Source organism: Canis lupus, chromosome 7 (genome assembly GCF_011100685.1).
Source record: "Canis lupus familiaris isolate Mischka breed German Shepherd chromosome 7, alternate assembly UU_Cfam_GSD_1.0, whole genome shotgun sequence".
NCBI lineage: Eukaryota > Metazoa > Chordata > Mammalia > Carnivora > Canidae > Canis > Canis lupus.
This window is the reverse complement of record NC_049228.1, coordinates 30458281-30480553: the sequence shown is the minus strand read 5'-3', so window position 1 is coordinate 30480553 and position 22273 is coordinate 30458281. Positions and strand designations below refer to the sequence as shown.

Here is a 22273-nt window from a genome sequence, read left to right as displayed (position 1 = left end):
TATTTTAATTTTTTTTTTTATTCATAGAGACACAGAGAGAGAGGTAGAGACACAGGCATAGGGAGAAGCAGGCTCCACGCAGGAAGCCGGATGTGGGACTCGATCCCGAGTTTCCACGATCACACCCCAGGCTGCAGGCGGCGTTAAACCACTGTGCCACGGGGGCTGCCCAATAATTTTAAATTATAAAACAAACCTTCAATTATTTTAATAACTGCTAAGCACTGAATTTAAAAATATCATTAGAAAATATGTATTATAAAACATTCTAAATTTGTTTTTGAAGATTTTATTTATTTATTCACAAGAGACACAGAGAGGCAGAGACACAGGTAGAGGGAGAAGCAGGCTCCCTGCAGGGAGTCCGATGCAGGACTCAATCCCAGGACCCCAGGATCACAACCTGAGCCAAAGGCAGATGCTCAATCGTTGAGCTACCGAGGCGTCCCAAGACATTCTAAATTTTTAATATTTCTGAGATATCTGAGGATGCATCAGAGTGACACAAATAATCTATAAATGCAAAGAAACAATTTTCTTCATTGTTAAGAAAAGGAACCAAGCAGTTTAGCAATACCTGTCATCATACAATGGACTAACAAAAAATTTTAAAGAAAACTTATTTTAGTTTGCTTTTCCATTCTATCTTACTAATCATTTTCTACCTTAAGAGTAAAAAAGTCAAGTATATTTCGACATGTATGAATTCAGGTACAGAGGTTGTTTTCCTGAAAACAGGAATCAATAGTGGAAATGGTAATGAGGAAACATTTCAACTTACTCTAACATTTCTAAAACATAAAATTTTGACAAAACAAAGTATTTGGAAATAAGTATCAAATAATGAGAAGACAACTGTCTTTCTAGACATGGTAAAAACAAGTTCATACAATGATACAGCTATTCTTACAAAAGAGAGAAAAAAATGAGATAACTACGACACCTGAATGGATTAGAATACCTTAAAATCAAGATAATCAGAAATATAAACAGAGTATCTAACATTTATTACAATGAGTAAAAAATTTCAATAGGTAGAAACTTTGAACGGCTGAAAATATACTGAATAAAAATCACCTCTTAAATTTAATTTAGAGTCCAAGATGAGGGAAATGTGTCCCCACCAAACATAAATGTGCATTCTTGGGATGCCTGGGTGGCTCAGTAGTTAAGTATCTGCCTTCAGCTCAGGGCATGATCCTGAAGTCTCGGGATCAAGTGCCACATCGGGCTCCCTTCATGGAGACTGCTTCTCCCTCTGCCTATGTCTCTGCCCCTCTCTCTCTGTGTCTCTTATGAATAAATAAATAAAATCTTAAAGAAAGAAAAAAAGGGACACCTGGGTGGCTCAGTGGTTGAGCGTCTGCCTTCAACTCAGGGCGTGATCCTGGGATCCCAAGTCGAGTCCTGCATCAGGCTCCTTGCAGGAAGCCTGCTTCTCCCTCTGCCAGTGACTCTGCCTCTCTCTATTTCATAAATAAATAAATAAACAAACAAACTTAGTAGCTTAAAACAACCATTTAAAAAAATTAATAAATGTGCATTCTTTTAGATAAAAAATTAACAGTTAATTAACATATTTTAATCTTGTTTCTTAGAAGTCCACTCTCGGAAGTTAAAAAAGGCCTCAAATGCTGACAATTTGGAAATATCAAAGAAGAATTAAAAAATATATATATATGCACAGCAGGGGGAACAGCAGGCAGAGGGAGAGGAAGAAGCAGGCTTCCCGCTGAGCAGGGAGCCCAGTTATGGGACTCGATCCTAGGACGGGACTCCAGGATTATGCCTTGGGCCGAAGGCAGGCGCTCAATCGCTGAGCCACCCAGGCTTCCCAGGTTTGTCTCATTTTAAACGTGAAGTTGATTGAAGGTTCAAACTTTCACAGCAGAATTTGAGAAATTCTGCAAGAGAATATCATAAACAAATATTTAAGAGACATACATTTTCAAACAAATTAACAAATCTAATGGTCTTGAAAAATTCTGATGAACCTGTTGATAAAATAATGACATACATTTACTTCCTAATTTCCTTATCTGAGAGGAATTACTGTTCATGAAATATCATATAAATTCTACCCAGGGGAAAAAAAAATTCTACCCAGGAAGTGTGTCATTTATTGCATGTATGATTCAGTGCTCGCTTCAGCAGCACATATATTGTATGTATGATTCTACCTAGGAAGGATTTTCTTCTTAGAATAACTTTATACACATGCAAACAAGCACACACACAAGTATTGTGTTGAGATGCTTACTATGAGTCAATGTGAAAAATAATGTTTCTCATTGAATGCTTTTCACTTCTCTTCCTTTCCCTTTCAGACTGTTTCTCTAGTGTGGAATTACCTGAATCAAATACATAGCACAGCAAGGATTAAAAACTAAGACACCTAAATCCTAACTTAACAATTATTACATAGTTTTCCCCAATGAGACCTGAGTTTCTTAAAAACTCTAAAAACTAAGAAAAGCTCTAGTAAAAATACCAAATTGAAGATTATTATAGCTGAAAAGGACCTTAAGGAAAATCCAATCTTCCTTATTTTAACAGATGAAAAAGAAAGGCACTTAGATGTTAAGTAATCTGTCTTATCCTCAGGTAGTTCCAGATAGAGCAAGGACAAGAACATAGATCTCTTTGATCTTCCTCTTCTACTATGTCATACCATACCTTAAACATTTTCATACTCTCTTAAAACCAAAATTAATATTCTTGAATGACTTTGAAATGTCAAATTATTTATAACTTTCCTTAGGGCTTGCTTCTCCTTTGGTGTATCTGTTGAATTAAACTAGGTGATGCATAAATAGTCTTAATTTCTTAAAATTAGTTTATTTTTTATTTTTTTTTCTCTTTTATTAAAATTAGTTTAAAATCAGGTTAATGGACAAAAGTTATATAAGTATCAAACTAACAGCTACAGCTGGATCATATTCCTTTTATGATCTCTTCTGAAAATACAAAATCTCTGAGTAAGGATTTTTATTTTATTCACTAACATTACAAGTGCCAGAACAGTATCTAATACACAGTATGCCCTCAATAAATATTGAATAATTCAACATTCTTGGTAGCTACTGGTTTAAAGATATCTTACTTTTCATCAGTATCTCACAGTTGTATGTAAAATCCCAACTTTCCACTTTGGTTCTTATTCTTTAATTTTAAGGGTATGTATATATAAACATAATATATATTAGATATGATATGTAATATAATCTAGATATCTAAAATACCTATATATCTATCATAGACTGTCATTAAAATTCTTCAAATAATTGCTGAAGCAAGAAAATAAACTGTTCTAACAGAAATGCTAAAGAACTATGTTAATTCATAACTATGTGGGCATCTACACTGTTTATTTACTTGATCTACATTTGGCTTTATTTACATGTAATAAAATAATATGTACAGTGAACTAAGGTTTATTAGACTGTCTCATATAACACTATTTCCCTTAGTATTTAACTCTGAATTTTCCCTTAACGATATTCCCTTATGAACACTGATAACATGGGTTCATTTAGTATGTTTTATTTTATTTTTAAAGATTTTATTTGACACAGAGAAGGAGAGAGAGAGAGAGAGAGAGAGAGAGAGACCAAAGGCAGGCGCCAAACCGCTGCGCCACCCAGGGATCCCTGTTTTATTTTATTTTTAAAGATTTTATTTGACACAGAGAACGAGAGAGAGAGAGAGAGAGAGAGAGAGTGAGTTATCAAGCTCCAGTGAGGGGAGGGTCAGAGGGAGAGAATCTCAGGCAGACTCCAGGTGGAGCCATGGAACCTGGATGCCGGGCTCGATCTCACCACCCTAAGATCACGACCTGAGCCAAAATCAAGAGTCACACACTTAACCAACCGGGCCACACAGGTGGCCCTGTTTATATTTAAAAACATATTCTTTAGGTGTTTAAGATAAAAAGGGAAAAAACAATTCTCTTACCTAGGAGAAATACAAGAATTACTGCTATTAAGATCTTAAAGTAACTCCTGTGATCCTTCAGAGGAAGAATACCATGTAATGTAGAGAGAATGATAGTCTCAGCAACAGCACACAAAGCACTGCAACTGATTTCACAGAACTATTTTTTCAAAAGATCTCACTTAAGCCAAAATGTAACTCAAGAAAAGCAAAGCGATGGTGAGGTACAAAGAATGATATGGCTCAGAAACCTCTTTTCTGGGCCGACTTAGTTGAAGGATAGTTTTTATTTATTTTTATTATCATTTTATTTCCCCCAGATTCACTGAGATAATTGACATATAACATTGTATTAGTTTAAGATGTACAACATAATGATTTGATATATATTTAACTACAAAATTATTACTACAATAAATTCAGTTAACATCAGTTGCCTCACTTCATTTTTTTTTCTTGTCATAAGAACTTTTAAGATGTACTCTCTTAGCAGTTTTCAAATACATAGTATGGTATTGTTAACTACAGTCATCATATTGTACATTATATCCCCCAAACTTATTTATTTTGTAACTGGAAGTTTATACCTTTAGACCACCTGTAGGATAGTTTTTGGATTCTTGGTCTCCTAACTACTTTTGAATATTGGACTCTATCATTAAAAAAAAGATAAAAAAAGTTTCTTTTTTTTTTTAAGATTTTATTTATTTAGGGGCACCTGGAGGACTCAGTGGGTGAGCACCTGCCTTCAGCTCAGGGCATGGTCCTGGAATGTCAGGATTGAGTCCCAAATCGGGCTCTCCTTGAAAGCAGGTTCCTTGCAGGGAGCCCGATGTGGGACTCGATCTCCAGACCCAGGATCACAACCTGAGACAAAGGCAGATGCTCGACCTCTGAGCCACCCAGGCGTCCCTCTTCCTTTTTTTCTGAGCATACATCCCCTACATATATATTGTATGTATTTATAAACTATACATATAATTTATATACATATATACATATATATGTACATATGTTGACTCCACAGAACTCAACTGTGTTCTCCATATAAATTATATATAACTAGACTAATTTATTTTTATATTATAAGATATATACAGAATAGAAAACTTAAAAGGATAAAATAATAGTACACATTAACAGAAGTTGTACTGTTTTCTTTCTACATTCCAATGTTTCATTTTGTGCATACTTCGGGACAATTCACCCTATTTTGGAACTCATAAATATACAAAGGAATGACATGCCTTCACTAACAATGTTTCTCTCCCTCAACTAAGCTTTTAAGTAAACACTGGGCAACATGACTTCAAGGTTATTTCTCTGACAAATACCTGGAATGGAGCTATACTGCTGGTTAGTGTAGAGTCATATTTTTTAGTCAGGAGGTGGTAGTGGAGAGTGATATACCTTATGAGAAGTGAACTTGTTAGGACACACATTTGATTAGAACTCTATTCTTACTTTATAGAGGTAGATCATAATGTGCCAGGAACAACATACATGAATGATGATGGCCGCAAGGTTACTATAATATATACCATTATGATATAATAATATATGACACATATAACAGTACTATAACCCTAGTATATATCTATATAAAGACATATTTTTGCTGCCTTACCAGACATTCTGCCAGTGACAAAATTATATCTCAGATATTTAGAATTCAGTGTATGATATCTGTTAATATCCTAGTCTTGCATATCATTGTATATTGTGAACTTATGTGAATTTAAACTGTTTAAATGAGGATTCAATAACATACTATTATGCAAAATAGTACACAAAAACCTTGAATAGTCACTCTGATGACTCTTGGAGCAATAATTAGCATTTCTTCAGATTTTATTCAATACTAATGAATTAACAGTAATATTTTTCATGCTTCTCCATTTCTACATTGGTGTGGCTACAACTTTTTAATCATAAATAATTTTGCAGGGATAGATATTCTTACTGTGTATGTTGGTTAAAAGCTTAGATGAGAGGGCACTAACATTTTTTGAGAGTCTAAGTGCAATCACTTTGCTAAATGTTTTATAGCCATTATATCATTTAATTTTCACAACAATCCTTAAATGATAATAATTACTATCCCCATTTTATAAATCAGAAAAATAAGGCTTGGGGGCTTTAAGATCAAGGTCACATAGCCAAGATTTAAACCTTAAAAGCAGAACAGGCTCTGAAGCCATACAGAGCCTATTCTTCCCCTACTCTGAAAATGGGGTTACAATAACTGAACTAATCCAAGAATACCCAGATGAAGTGCACAGTCTACAAATGAAAGGTAAATCCTCTTGATTCTCAAAGATGACTAAAGCAATAATTATAAGTGGTTAAAGCCAAGACCCCAGAAAAGATCACTATAAAACTAACCTCCACTTCTGTATTAAAGTAGTTTAAAATGATCCTCCTCTGCCCTGTCCTTATCCTACAGCCCAAATACAAAGCTGAAGAGGGTCAAAGTTGACTCTATAGAATTCAGTTGACTCTAAAACCCAGATTACTACAGAAGCATTGCTCAACTCTCCCTCCTGAAAATCTTTGTCACCAAACACAGCACAATTCCAAAAAACTGAGGGTTAAAAAAACCTAAAAGGCAAATAAACTAAATAAATTTCCTAAAGACTAATTTTATAATGGGTATGATACTGCAGTAAACAATATAATACTTAAGTATAATATTTATTTTGTATTTTAGTAAAGTATTATACTATTCATCATTTCATTATCAAACTGGAAATCAGAGTCAGGAACCATCTCAGACTCCAGAGAGCTCCTTCCTAGTCAAACGTGTGGAGAAAAGACAACTTTCCTAACGATGCCAACTGCAGAGGAAGGAAAAAAGAGTCACTTTTGGGGTGCACTTCAACCTTTCAATTTGTAACATATTTTCTCATTCACTAAATTTTAAGCTTGAAATAGACCTCAGTACCTCGGGTTTTAGTTACCAGCCAAGTAATATTACCGCCCGTTTTATAGAAGAGGTAACAAAACTCTAGGTCTTGAAGAGTTGGAAGGATTGGGATCTTCCAGTTTCTTATACTATTTTTTTTTTTCAGCCACAAGAACAGTGTTTTCCAGCAGGACAAGTGAGAGCTAACACTTGTTAGGCATTTATGAAGACTCAAACGCATGTTATCTTTAATTCTCACACTGAGCAGATTTTACAGGGACTAAACTATCTAGGATTTCGCCCAAGGTCACAGCTACATAGTAAGAGGCACAACAGAATTAAATCCGGGTCTGCCCACATGAAAAAGTCTAGGGAGAATCAGTCAGAAAGGACAGCCTTCAACAAACTGGATCTATGGGACTAGGTATGACACTGACTCGGAAACCCGGGTAACGCATCTGCAGGCCTCGGCCAGCTGGAGCTGAGGGAAGTGTGACCTTTACTCCAAACCGGTGCGACAAGATCCGCGTGGATCAATATACACCAGTACTCGTGGAGGATAAGGGGAGAGAATGAGAATCTCGTGGGGGCCCAGGCCGATCTGTGGCCGCGGGAAGCGAGAAGGCTCAAACCCAGAGGCCCGGGCCGGGGTGTGGGTCGTGCCTAAGGGATGGGGTGCAGCAAAGGTCGCGAAGGGCACAGAATCGATAATCTCAGGTTTAACGAGAGATGTTGGAGGAGATAAAGTGAAAAGCAGGGAGGACGGGAAAGTGAGACCGGGCTCGCTTGAAGGGAAGTAGTTGGGGCTGCGGGCGATACCTCCAGCGGCGGAGTTGTCCGTGGCCGCTAAAGGTCTATTTCCGACGAGGGGGGGGGAGTGAAGGTCTCGCTGAGAGCTATTCCGGGTCTGTTACCTGCCGGGTGGTTGTACAGCGGCCTCAATTTCTCCGGCAGCAGGAGCTCCACTTTATCCAGGACCCGGTGGTAGGTGGCCCGAAGGCCCCGGGCGCCAGCGGCTGACATCTCTGCGGACGAGTGGTCGTGGGCGGTCGAGAGGGAGAGCGGCCGCGTGCTGCTCCCTGGATGACAACGAAGGGCACTCGTCACTTTCTCCTGCCACAGCGCCTAGCGTCCTCCTCTCTCCGAGGTTGCCCTTCCCGCGGCTCAGGCTGCCCCCTGCGAACCACAGGGGTGGCGAGAACCCAGGAAAGCACTGAGGGGGCGGAGATACAGCGACGGCCCGCCCCGGGCCCGCCTCCTTCACTCCCGCTGCCCAGGAGGAGGAGGAGTCATGGCAACAGGTGCCTGGAGGACTGCCTCCCCACGCCAACCCGGCGCCCCGGCGGCAGCGCGCCTGCGCAAGCACGGCCGCCCCACGGTGATTGGCCCGCCTCGTGGTGCGGGCGGGGTCCAGCGCGAACCTCCAATTTCTCCTTCCTGCCCTCGAGGCCATGTTGGAGAAGGGAAAGTGAAGCTGCACGGGCTCTAATCCCCCTCCGCTTTAAGACAGCCCGCAGTTAAAATGGGCTTTCCGGGCCTTCAGTGCCCCAACTAAAGATGACGCCGCACAACGCTCTTGCTTCCCTTGGAATGAGCCTTGTGACTGAGAGACCTCACATCTCAGCTCCTCCTCTCTCTATGCCTCACTTATCCGTAGAGAATCAAGGAGTTAGCTACAGAACCCACTTTCCTAGGGTTCTGCTCGTCAGCCGTGGCGCAGACGAGCGTCAGCCCCGGGGGTGGTCGTCATCTCGCGAGAAGCGCTTGGAAGGGAGGGTGTCGAGAACGAGGAGAGGGAGGAGTCGCGGCCGCCTCCGCCTCCTCCTCCTCCTGTCGGAGGGGGGCCGAGGGAGGGGACTGTTGCTGATCTCTGGATGTTCTGGGTAGTCTGAGAAGGAGAGTATGAGGCGAGCTCCGGCCCGGGCGCGGCCGGGCTTCGGGGGCGAGGGCGCCGCCGCCATCTAACTCGCAGCGCCCGCGAGGCCCGGCGCGCGGATGGTGCCGGTGCGGCTCGGGTGTTGATCCGCGGTGTCCCCTCCCCCTTCTCCCCTCCCCCACGCGGTGGTCTCCCCTTCTACCCCGGCCCGGCAGAGCCATGTCTCGGGGTGGCTCCTGCCCACACCTGTTGTGGGACGTGAGGAAAAGGTCCCTCGGGCTGGAGGACCCGTCCCGGCTGCGGAGCCGCTACCTGGGTGAGCGGGGGCGCGGGGGCCCGGGGGCGGAGGCGCTGAGGTCGCCGCCCAGAGGGGGGGAGGGGGCCGCGCCGCGGGGGCTGTTGGTGGGGAAGCGCCTCGGCGGGGCCGCCCCGGAGACCCCGGGGTGCTGGGTGGACGTTGGCTGGCGCCCCCGGTGCGGGTGTCCTCCCACGGCCAAGCCCCCTTGCGTGCTGCCGGCCGCCGCCCTTGCTGGGTTTCCCTCAGGGGGCCGGGTGGGCGGCAGACGCTACTGGCCGGGAAAGGTGTTGGGGGCGCGTGTGGAGTGCGGTTCGGGAGAAGACTTGCCCAGCCTCCCGGAGCTGCTTCGTTTGGAGCCAAAGTTGGCGCTTGTGCTCCCCTCCAGCGCTCTCCCCGCTCCGCCGAAGGACTAAGTTTTTGTTGACAGCACTCGCCTCCTCTCAGTCTTCGGAGGGCTGGGGTGTCGGCCGCGGCGCGGCGGCCACCTTGAGGGACTTCGTGCACCACACGGACTCGGCGTAAACTGTGGTGCGGCGCCCAGCCAAAGCCCAAAAGTGATAGCCGAGCTCTCCCCACCCCCGCGCGCTTCCCCGGTTCCCCTGTGCTCTTCAGTTCGTTTTGACCGCTTTCAGGAGGTGTAGGGTTTCATGTTCCTCTTCCCACCCCTGTAAAACACACTTGGCATTTACGGTTTCTTAGTTAAGCTTTCTAAAAACAACCTTCAATACTTGAGGGAACAGTATTCCACTTTTTTTTTTTTTTTTCCCCCCCGTTTTGGGTAAATTGGTTATATGAGGATTCTGGGTCAAGCTGAGCTAGCTCAAACAGTCCAGGATCTTGAAAGTGGACGTTTTGAGTTAAGGGTCTTTTTTGGTTTCTTCCTCTGCCGTCTCTCCAGCGCCACTTTGTTCTTTTTTATTTGTCGGTAAGACATTTAAAACGTTTTTCTTTCCAGTTTTGTCACTTTCTGCTAAGGAAGTACTGTTGATGACATTTGGTTTTTGCCTTCAAGTCGGTAGAAGAAAATGAAATCTCCTTACACCTAACGGTTCTGGTTTGTAAATGATTTGAGAGAACTGAGCAAGCATTTTTTTTTTCTTATTCTTGTTTTTTAGTGTCTCAAGTGACATATGAATACATTCTCGTTGTACAGACATAATAAAAATGAAGCAGAAATCCCTGTGATTCCCTCCCATTCCAGTTTTACACACACACTTTTAGAGGTAACTGTTCTCTGTTTCCTGAATATTTTTCCAGACCTTTATCTTTCCATTTTTACAAGCACATATGTACATACAGAAATGCCAAAGTTCTGTGTGCTTTTGTGTGTCTGTGAAACTTGTATATATGGTGTCCTTTTGTAAACTTTGTTTTACAACTTACTTCTACATTAGGTCTTAGAGATCTTTCCAGGCAGTAAAAATAGACCTATTCAGTCTTTTAAACTACCACATAATGTTTAACTGTATGACAGTACAGTAGTAGACTCAAACCTTTCCTCTGGAAATAGATCTTGGTTGTTACTGAGGCATTGCACTGAACATCCTTATACATGCTTGTGCATTTGTTCTAGGATAAGTAACCTAGAGTGGTCTTAAAATTAAACATTAGTGGAGAGTGATTTTTTAAATCATTAACCTAAAAAAGATGTGCAGTATTTCTCTTAATTTTTTTTAAAGTTTATTTATTTATTCACGATAGAGAGAGAGAGAGAGAGGCAGAGACATAGGCAGAGGGTGAAGCAGGCTCCATACAGGGAGCCTGACATGGGACTCCATCCCTGGTCTCCAGGATCATGCTTTGGGCCGAAGGCAGGTGCTCAAACTGCCTTGAGCCACCCAGGCTGCCCCTCTCTTAATTTTTTTTGAAAAAGAACTTAATTTTAGTTTAATAAGACGAACCTTTTTTTTTTTTTTTTAAGATTTTATTTATTTATTCATGAGAGACAGAGAGAGAGGCAGAGACACAGGCAGAGGGTGAAGCAGGCTCTATGCAGGGAGCCAGATACGGGACTCATCCTGGGACTTGATCCTGGGACTCTGGGATCATACCCGGAGCCAAAGGCAGACACCCAAACGCTGAGCCACCCTCAGCTCACGCCTGAGCAGGCGTCCCAAACGAATTTTAATACTGTGTGTTCTGCATGAGTAAATTTGTTTGGTCCTGTATTAGTTGGACTGTTTAAGTACTGATTTAGATAAGTTTATATATTAATGTTTTTTTCTGGTTCATTTAGTTCAGCTGTATCTATGAAATATGAGTTAAAATATGAAACTCTACATTTCCTTTTTTTCCCTTCCTCCTTTAAGTGTGATGTTTGCATTAGGTAGAGGGAAATTGAAGAGCAAGAGTTCCCTGACATCAATAGAAAGTCTGAATTACAGATTTTCAAATATCAGCATGCATGTGTGTGTGTGTGTATGAGGTTTCTTATCTTAATGTTTTAAGTGTGTGTTAATATATTCTTTATAGTGTATTCTCAAAACAGCATCCTTTAAAAGTGGTTTTCTAAGTACTTGAAAATAGCTTGTGAAGTAATTTCCTGACCTTAGTAGATCTTCTTTACACCATTATTTTATCTAACTCTCCCACACCCCTGTGCTAATCTTGGTTTAGCATTCAGGAAATAGTAAAATCCGCATTAGTAGTACCTGAATCAATGAGTTTTTAAAAAATAGTATTTTAGAAAGTAGATTCCTTTTTTATTTTGAGCCTTCAAACATTTTGGTTGTTTACAGTATTGTAGGTTATTTTTTCAATTTATTCCCATTATTTGCATTTTTAATAATGAATTACTGCTAAATAATTCACAGATAAAATTGACAGATGTTTCTTGTAACGTTTACATTTCAAATTATTTCATTATAGCATGTGTCTTTCTAATACCAGTATTCAAGCTTTGCAGGTGATTTCAAATTTGATAAATTACTACTTTTCCTCCTATCAAAGAAAACTAGAGTTCATAAAACATCTTGTTATGTTGTGGGAATGAAGATAAATAATTTTTCATAAGTTATTTAGAAGAAAACGATATATATGTTCACTTACAATCTCCAAATTCACAAGAGTCACCTGAACTAACAGATTGTTGTTTGGTTTACCATGGATTCAGAAGCTAGGCCAGCTATTGTAATCTTTATGAGCTTGATCTAAATTTCATTGTAGGATTTATCTTTTTATTTTTTAATATTTTATTTATTTATGAGAGACATAGAGAGAGAGAGAGAGAGAGAGGCAGAGAGAGAAGCAGGCTCCATGCAGGGATCCCAATGCGGGACTCAGTCCTGGGACTACAGGATCACGCCCTGAGCCAAAGGCAGTCGCTCAACCCTTGAACCACTCAGGCTTCCTGGATTTGTCTTTTTATTATCTATCTATCTATCTATCTATCTATCTATCTATCTATCTATCTATCATCTATCTATTAAAGATTTTATTTATTTATTCATGAGAGACACACACAGAGAGAGAGAGAGAGAGGCAGACACACAGGCAGAGGGAGAAGCAGGCTCCTTGCAGGGAGCCTGATGTGGGACTCATCCTGGGTCTCCAGACCACGCCCCGGCCAAAGGTGGCGCTAGACTACTGAGCCACCCGGGCTGCCCACACACACAGCTTTATAAAGATAAACATTGCTTATAAAATACACTGGTTTCTGTACGTTTCCTCTTTCTATTCATATTCCTCTCATTTTAAAGACTTGCCCACAACTTGAATTTATACTTTCTAACCCTTCTGTATATAAGGACACTAACTGACAAAAGAGTAAAGAAACTTTTCTAGGGAGTTGCCATGATATATAGTATGTTTAATATAAAATGCTTAAACTATGATTAGGGAGTGTCCTGGTCAGCTTGGGCTGCTGTAACAAAATAACATAAAATGGGTAGTTTATAAACAATCGAGATTTATTCTCTCAGTTTTGGAGGCTGGAAGACTGGGAGTAAGGTGCTCACATCAGGATCTTGGTTTTGTGAGGAGGGCCAGCTTCCTGGTTCATAGCCTTTTCACTGTAACCACACAGGGCAGAAAGAGGGTGATAACTCTCTGTGGTCTCTTTTATAAGGGCACTAATCCTAACCTAATCACATCTCTAAGATCCCACCTTCTTGAAGGTTAGGATTTCAACATAGGGATTTTTGAAGGGACACAACCATTCAGACTATAGCAGGTAGCCAATGATAGCTTTATACTGGGATTAGGAAGTCTTTGTCGTTTGAATGTCATTGGAGCCAATATGTATTGAAATGGATAATTTTGCATTTGGATTATTCTTTTTAAATATTTATTTATTTTAGAGAATGTGCACAGGGGAGGGGAAGAGAGAGAGAATCTCAGACTCTGTGCTGATCATGGAGTCCAACACAGGGCTTGATCCCATGACCCTGAGCCGAAATCAAGAGTTGGATGCCTAAGTTGCTTAGCCACCCAGGCGCCCCTACTTTTAGATTATTCTTTAACATATACTGACTACATCTACATTATGTAGTTCTTCATGTGTTGCTAAGTTACAATGTATTATATGAGAGTCTGTAAATTCTGATTTATGCTTCCTTGTTAGCTACTGGGGAAAAGTTGGTGGAATATTTGTATTTTGTTTCTTTAGTCTTGAAATCTCAACGTTGAAAGATGTCTGATTTTAGTAGTGAGCAATGACTGTCAAATATGACAAATACATGTAATAGAATAAGCTGAATAATTCCTGAAGATAAGACTACCAAAGACATCAATCATAGCAACTGCAGGAGGAAAATAGCTCTATGGTGGATTTCATTTCTTCCTTGTATAGGATGAAAGTGCTTAGAAGGGATAGGAGCTACTGGTAACATAGAATTTATATTACAGGGGTGTTTTAGGTCAGTATTTCTAGAATGTTTGACCATGATCCACAGTAAAAATACATTTATATGGCAACTTGTGATACACACCTACAACTAAAATAAAAGATTTTTCGAGGTGGTGGTGTTACTACTTTCTGTTATGTATCATGTTAAAAATGGGGGTGTTGACCCAGTAGATTATTTAATGCATCTTGGCTTGAGGTTTGCAAAACTATACTAATCATTTGTATTTTTAATAATTATAATAGAATGTTATTAACTTAGTTAATAGGTTGGGTAGGTTTACCAAGTACTTGCAGCAGATTAAAAAAAAATTTAAAACACTACTGGTGGAATGTCTGCGTGGTTCAGTGGTTAAGCGTCTGCCTTTGGCTCAGGGTGTGATCCCAAGGTCCTGGGACCAAGTGCCGAATGGGGCTCCCTAAGAGGAGCCTGCTTTTCCCTCTGCCTATGTCTCTGCCTCTCTGTGTCTTTCATGAATAGATAAAAATCTTAAAAAAAAACAAACAACATTGTGGGCTAATAAAGAAAATATAAATAATGAAATCTTATTTACCCTCAGGAAAAGTAACTAGAATAGGACCCTTTTCAATTCTTATTTCTTCGTAATACCTGCAATGGGATTGCTATGTTGTATAAGTGTATTTAACTTTATAAGAAATTGCTAGACTGTTTTCCAAAATAGTTGTACCATACTGTGTTCCCACAGCACTTGGCATTGAGTCTTCCTAATTTTAGCATTTCTAGGTATGTGGGTATAATAATATTATTATTATAATTTACATTTGATTTATTCCTAATGATTAGTGATGTTGAGTATCTTTTCATGGCTTATTTGCCATCCGTATATTTGGTTAAGTGTTCAGATGTACCTTCTTAATATTGTAAGAATTCTTTATATATTCTTGATACAAGCTCTTAATCGAATACATATTTTGCAAATATTTTTCTCCCAGATTTTTTCTTTTTTTAAAAAAATAAATTTATTTATTCATGAGAGACACAGAGGCAGAGACCTAGGCAGAGGGAGAAACAGGTTTCCTGCAGGGAGCCTGATGCAGGACTCAATCCTGATCCCAGGACCCTGGGATCATGACCTGAGCCAAAGGCAGATGCGCAACCACTGAGCCACCCAGGCGCCCCGTCTTGTCTTTTAACAGTGTCTTTTAGTTTATGCTTTTTCTGTCTATTTAGGAATCTTTACCTAATCCAAAGTCACAAAGATTTATACTGTCTTTTTTTTTTTTCCCTAGAAGTTTTCTATTTTCAATTCTTACATTTAGGTCTATGAACAATTTTGAGTTAATTTTTATATGTGCTGTGAGGTAAGGGTCTTTTAATTTCTTTGCATATGAATGTGCAGTTGTTCCAGCATCATCTGTGAAAAAAACGATCTTGTCCCCTTTGTTGAAAATTAATTTGCCATATATGTAAATTTATATCGCTACCATGTTCCACTGATGTAGGTGTCTGTCTTTATGCTAGTTTTTCATGTCTTTATAGTGAATATTGAAATCAGCTAGTGCAATATTTTGAACATAGTTCTCTTTGTTCAAAATTATTTTGGCTATTCTGGGTTCTTTTCATTTCCATGTAAATTTTTTTTGTTTTGTTTTAAATAAACTCCACCTCCATTATGAGGCTTGAACTTTTGACCCAAAGATCAAGAGTTACATGTTCTGTTGACTAAGCCAGCTAGGCATCTCTCATTCCCATGTAAATTTTAGAATCAGTTTGTCAATTTCTGCAAAAAAGACTATTGGGGTTTTGATTGATACTGTGTTGAATCTATATGTTATTTCAGAGAATTACAGTCTTTACAATATTGAACATTCAACACATGATGGTCATTTTTGTCTTCAATTATTTATGTATTCTTTCATTTCTCTGTTTTCTATTTCTCAGTGTACAGTCTTACTCATATTTTGTTATATTTATCCTTGTACCATAATATTTTAAATACTATTTTAGATAGTATTGTTTTTTAATTTCAGTATCCAGTTCATTTTGGGTGTATTGAAATATAGTTGATGTTTTTTTTTTTAGTTGATTTTTTTTATTAGCCTTATATCCTGCAACTTTACTAAACCTACTCATTTCTTCTTCTTTCTCTTCCTCTTCTTCTTGTAATGTCTACCCCTAACATGAAGCTTGAACTCATGACCCAGAGATCAAGAGTTGCATGCTCTACCAACTGAGCCAGCCACACACCCCAGTTACTTCTTACAACTTTTTTTTTTTTTTTTTTTTTGCAGATTTAGGGGATTTTTATGTAGATGATACCACTGCATTTTAAAATAGTTTTGCTTCTTCCTTTTTTACCTGTATTTTATTTTTCTTCTTTTTCCCTTTTTCATGCTTAATTGCACTGTCCAGTATTGCCCCAGAATCTTGAGTGGAAGTACTGAGAGTGGGCATCCTTACCTCATTCCTCATCTTCGAAAACATTTGTTTTCACTATTAAATATCTTGTTAATGATGTGTTTTTTGTAGACACCCTTTGAAGAAATCTCCTTTCTTAGATTGCTGAGAATGGTTGTCATGACTAGCTGCTGAATTTTGTCAGTTTTTTTCCTGCATCTATTAAGTTGATTATATGATTTCTCTTTCATCAATTCTGTTAACTTGGCATATTGGTATATTGAATTTTTTTTTTAAGATTTTATTTATTTATTCATGAGAGACACAGAGAGGCAGAGGCACAGGCAGAGGGAGAAGCAGGCTCCATGCAGGGAACCTGATGTGGGACTCCATCCTGGGTCTCCAGGATCACACCCTGGGCTGAAGGCGGTGCCAAACCTCTGAGCCACCGGGGCTGCGGAGCTCCAGCCTTCTGATGGTGAAAGTCAATATGGCTGTTACTTTACTTCCAACCACCAGTCTTGTGTAAAGACTTCTTTCTAAGAAGTATACAGGAAAGGAATTCTGAGAATATGATTCAGTGTGAGTTGACACATTTCAATGCCAACACACAATGTTAATTATTTTTCAGATGGGAGGAGTTTCCTGCCTTTCTCTCAAGGATAGGCAATGTGGGCAATATATGCTTTTCTCTCTTTCTTGGGGTAGTTGCCGTTGCCTGAAATGAGAGTGAAAGTTTCCTGCCTCAGAGATAGGAGGCATTTGCTGAGGCCATTTCTGTCTGGAGTTTCCCCAGTGACTTTAGCTTCCCCTGAGAGAAGGGCCTGAAAAGTGAGTGGAGTTTCATTCCTGTGTCCTACCAAACTGGGACTCTTTCTTGTCTTCTGCCCTATTTTCCATGTTTCTTGTGAACTCTTGGTAGAAGCTAATGGAAAAGAGCTGGTGGCCGAATGAAGGACTCTGCCTGTCTATAATCTCAGAGATCCTCAACTGTCTCGCTAGCCCATAATTGGCCTTCAAGCATTCGGTTTGAATTTCACTGTTTTCTTCTTACACACTTTAATGGTAGCCCCCTTGTCTTGTGCTTTGTCAAAGATGAAACAGTTCTGTGTTCTGTCTCACCTCAAAGGTAGTTTTGTCACCCTTTGATTTTCAGTACTCCTGGTTAGCTGTTATGGTGCAGTAGTAGCCAAAGAGGAAGATTATTTTAAGGAGATAGCAGTTAGCTGTGACAAATTAAGACTGAGGTCATGAAAAATGTGTCTTGAAAGGGCCCACTGATTTATCAATAACCTATGATTTCTAAGAATAAAGCCTGTGGAGAGGAGGGAGCTACAGGGACAATGCAGGGGCAGGGGAAAGACCTGACAGTGAGCTCAGGAAGGCAGTATGTGGAGATGACTGGGAAGGTTGGCATAAAGACAAAGAGCTCAAAGGACAATAGAGTGAAGTAAAAAATTTTGTGTAAGTGCTTTTCTATCTCTTTCTCTCACTATCACCAGCCTTATTCTTTTTCCTTAACTGAACTTACCTCAACTCCTAAATGAGGTCATTTACCAAAAAAAAAAAAAAATTCCTCTCTTTTCAGGCAGTATTAACTTAGAACAATACCACCTGTACATAGGGAGAGAACTTAAGTTTAGAGCTTATCAGGCACATCTATAAGTTTTGAGTATGGTGATTAATTTACTCCTGACAATCTGTTCCTATCAAATGTAAAACTTACAGAAATGTAAACAAAGGCTCTGAGAGGTTATATTTTGCCCAGCTTATGCATAGTATGTTCTAAGTTGGGCATTTGAACCTGGTTTAACACTTCTTAGCTCAAATATCTCAGAGTGTAATAAGGGAGATAGGTGTGTGAATAAATAAGTTACAAAGCTGTTTAATAAGTTATACAGCCATTAAAAATGAGCAGTAGCTCTATACTGTCATTGAAAGATGTTCACTCTGTATTATTGAGGGAAAGCATTATAGAACAGAATGAATGTTATGATCCCATTTACTTATTCATTGATTCAGCAAATGTATATCGAATGCCTATTTTGTCCTAGGTACTGTTCTAAGTAAGCATTTAGGATGCTTGGGTGAACAAGAGTGTTTCCCTTTTATTGAGCTTATATTCTATTAAGATAGAATGTCAAAGCAGTGATGGAGTTCTGAGAGACAGCATGAGTTGTAGGAAAGACTTGAGTAGAAAACCACAGGGATAGGTAAATTTACCTGTAATAATTGTGTAATTGTTGTGAGACAGTTCTCCATGTCTCTTGCATTTGTGCACATTTGTGAGCTGAGCACTGGCTGCTTTGTTCTGGACTATCTTTTCAGTGATAGATATATAGGAAATAACTTTGGAAGTTACAGTATCTCTCTGGAGCAGAGGGCAGATTTATTTATTTCTAACAAAAGTAATGTCACTCTTTGGGCAGATTTGCTTGATATTTTAAAAAATTTGGATTCCCTCACTTCAGGGTCCCCAGTTGTGATTCAAACCCACTGAATGTACAGTATTCACCTAGACTGCTCCGTATTTTCCTGTGGAAATTGGGGGACAAGGAACAAGTGTGAACCTGAGGCTTAACACTGCTTGAGTAAAAAAATCCTTTGCCTCTAACTCAGGAGACCTGTGTCTTCTGCAGGCATTCATGAGGTGGTATAGCAGGTACTTAGCTTATAAGTAGTCTAGACTTCACAGTTTTTAATAACAGGTATGAGTTTATTTTTATTTTAACTTGAGGGGGCTCAGTTTTTTAAACTTACAGTTCGTTTTTGTTTTCATTTTTTAAATTTAGATTTAATTAACATATAGTGTGATATTAGTTTCAGAGGTAAAGTTCAGTGATTCAGCAGTCTTATATAACACACAGTGCATATTTTATCACGTGCCCTCCTTAATGCCCATCACCCAGTTATCCCATCCCCCCATCTCCGTCCCCTCCAGCTATCCTGTTTCCTATGATTAAGAGTCTTTTATGGTTTGTCTCCCTCTAATTTCTCTTGTTCTATTTTGTCCTCTCTTCCCCTATGCTCCTCTGTTTTGTTTCTTAAATTCTGCATATGTGTGAGATCGTATGATAATTACTTTTCTTTTATTGACTTACTTCATTTAGCATAATACCCTCTAGTTCCATCCACATTGTTGCAGATGGCAAGTAGTGCAATTGCTGGGTCATAGGGTAGCTCTATATTCAACTTTTTGAGGAAGCTCCATGCTGCTTCCCAGAGTGGCTGCACCAGCTTGCATTCCCACTTACGGTATAAGAGGGTTCCCCTTTCCCTGCATCCTCGCCAATATCTGTCATTTCCTGATTTGTTGATTTTAATACCATTCTGACTGGTGTGAGGTGGTATCTCATTGTGGTTTTGATTTGTATTATTTCCCTGATGCTGAGTGATGTTGAGCATTCCTTCATGTGTCTGTTGGCCATTTGTAGATGTTCTTTGGAGAAATGTCCATGTCTTCTGCCCATTTCTTGATTGGTTTATTTGTTCTTTGGGTGGTAAGTTTGATAAATTCTTTATAGATTTTGGACACTAGCCTTTTACCTGATAAGACATTTGCAGATATCTTCTCCCATTCTGGTGGTTGTCTTTTGGTTTTGTTGACCATTTCCTTTGTTGTGCAAAAGGTTTTTATCTTGTGAAGTCCCAATAGTTCATTTTTCCTTTGTTTCCCTTGCCTTTGGAGATGTGTCTAGCAGGAAACTGGTGTGGCCAAGGTCACAGAGGTAGTGCTGTCTGTATTCTCTAGGATTTTGTCTGTATTCTCTAGGATTTTGATTTTCTTATCTCATGTTTAGATCTTTCATCCATTTTGAGTTTATTTTTGTGTCTGGTGTGAGGAAATGGTCAAGTGTCATTCTTTTGCATGGGACTGTGCAGTGTTACCAACACCATTTGTTGAAGAGACTGTCTTTTTTCCATAAGATTAGTTGACCCTAGTAAACTTACAGTTCTTTATGGCGTCTGTCAGCTCCTATTTTTTGGTAGTGCATTTAATTACTAAAAGGGAAAAGGAGGTTTATACTAGTTTGTTCTGGAAGCACATTTAGTGGGATGTGTGGACAACACAGTCATTTTGATCTCCAAAGTCACATACAGAAATATCATTCAGGAGCTGTTACATAACTGTAATGTCTCAGTGCATGTTTTTATGTGCAGGTTTCATGTGTAGGAGTTCTTGCTAGAAGAATTTACTGTCTTCTATTCTCATGTCCCACCACCATTTTCTTTAGACAGAGATGGCTAGAGCCCTGTTTCAAACCTAGATTTTAAAAATTTTGGGAAAAATTTTTTTGGTGCTGCTGTTGCTTTTTTTTTTAGCACTTTAATGAATTTTAATTACCATCAAGTTGTTAATTTGAATACTGTTTCTTAACTCTTAATTATATAACTCAGTGGGATTGCCAAGCCTGCCGTTGGCCAAAGGAAGAAAATTTTTTTTAATGTTTTCTGTTTACTAGTTAGCATTTTTTAAAACTGAAACTCAGATTTGAAAAGTTAATTATATAAAGTACAGCCAATTCATGAAAATACTTTACTAAATTTCTGTTGGTTGTTTTATTCCAATGTTTCAGAATCATACAGCATTCCCCCATACACAAAAAAGAAAATTCTTCAACCCACATGTTCATCCTTTACCTAGCCAGCTTACCAGTTATAAGCGAGGAGAAAGAAAGAAAACAATTTGGCTTCAAGAAGATCTTGATCTTTATGTTGAATGGCAAGAAAAAATAATAGAGAAATCTGTCCCTTGTGACAGTATACAGAGAGCATATCAAATTTAATTTTATTTGAGAGCTCATCAGCCTGATTACTTAGCTAATTATTGTTCTTTGTCATATATTCAACTTCTTTTCATTACAGCTTCTGAATAAACATGAAGCTTTTTGGTCCTTCTTTGGCAAAGATGATTCATTTTTTAAAGGGAAACATATTTCTCTTTTTCAAAGGGATTTGTTCTATTTTTGCAGTATTGTTCTACTATTGATGGACATCTAGGCTGATTTTATTTTATATTTTGCTGCCACATTTCATCATTGTAAGATGAACTTTAAAATATTTCAACATTTCTGAAATTGAGATGTGTTTAAAAATAAGTGGTATCTTACTAAACACTGTTTGCCAACCTATTTAAGATTCAAAACTCTATCACCTACTTCCAGTCCTCTCTTACCTTCTCTCTGCTTTATTTTTCCATAGAATACTTTGACCAGGTGACACATTGTTTATAGTCTTTCATAAGCTCATTAGGGTGCAGGGATCTTTTTCTGTTTTATCTCACCACTGGACTCCTAGCTCCTAGAACACGGCCTAGAGTGGAGTGAGTACTCAGTATATTTGTTGAATGAATGGTTGAATTAAGGGAATATTTAAATGATTACTGTGGTCCAGACACTATCCTTGAATGACTTAATCTCTACAATAACCACATGAGATAGGTAAGAACTACCTAATGAGGAAATGAGGGCTGAGAAGGAGGTTAAACTACTCAATATCACTCAGTTTGTAAGTGGAAGAGTTGAAATTGGAGTTTCCTCATGCTGGATCCTGGACTCTTAACTTCATTGTTACACTTTTCTCAACAAAAATGATTTATGATTTATTTAGTTCTTTCTTTTTAAACAGGAAGAAGAGAATTTATCCAAAGACTGAAACTTGAAGCAACCCTGAATGTGCATGACGGCTGTGTAAGTAATCACTATGAAGGACTTTAATACTAAGTGCTCAAATATTTGATTAAATGCCCCATCCTCCCAGAAGAGATTATGACTAACTGTAATAAAACGGGAGAATAAAGCTTTATGTTAAAACATAATGAAGTAAATTTTGAATTTAGAAAAGTATATGGGAGATTTTTTTAAGCACAGATGACTTTTCTAATATTATCAAAAGGCTTCTAAGAGAAAAAAAGACTTCTATCTCTTGTAGTCCACTGATACTTATTTTGTGAAGGTCACTAGTGATTACTTGTGATTACTTCTTAAGAAATTTAGACATTAATTAAACATATGTTCTTTTTTTGAAAGACATTTTTCTCTTGGTTTCTGCTGATACCA

General features: G+C 39.0%; 2 protein-coding genes across 11 annotated transcripts in view; one reads left to right on the top strand and one right to left on the bottom strand.

The window, feature by feature from the left end:
* Positions 1-8171, bottom strand: part of MPC2 (mitochondrial pyruvate carrier 2) — a 29543-nt gene extending 21372 nt beyond the window's left edge. Inside the window, exon 1 of the mRNA XM_038542635.1 lies at positions 7753-8171. Within this exon, the coding sequence (XP_038398563.1) occupies positions 7753-7861 (109 nt within the window). The 5' untranslated portion in view covers positions 7862-8171. The remainder of the gene's footprint in view (positions 1-7752) is intronic.
* A 467-nt stretch (positions 8172-8638) lies between these two features.
* The window catches only part of DCAF6 (DDB1 and CUL4 associated factor 6), a 131330-nt gene continuing 117695 nt past the window's right edge, over positions 8639-22273 (top strand). For 2 of the 10 annotated variants that reach the window (XM_038542618.1, XM_038542620.1), the window contains exons 1-2: positions 8641-9030; positions 21843-21904. In XM_038542618.1, coding sequence (XP_038398546.1) covers positions 8934-9030; positions 21843-21904 — 159 coding nt within the window. In that variant the 5' untranslated portion in view covers positions 8641-8933. Of the gene's footprint in view, positions 9031-21842; positions 21905-22273 lie in introns of all 10 variants that reach the window. The other 8 variants (XM_038542625.1, XM_038542621.1, XM_038542627.1 and 5 more) reach the window with 5 other exon arrangements.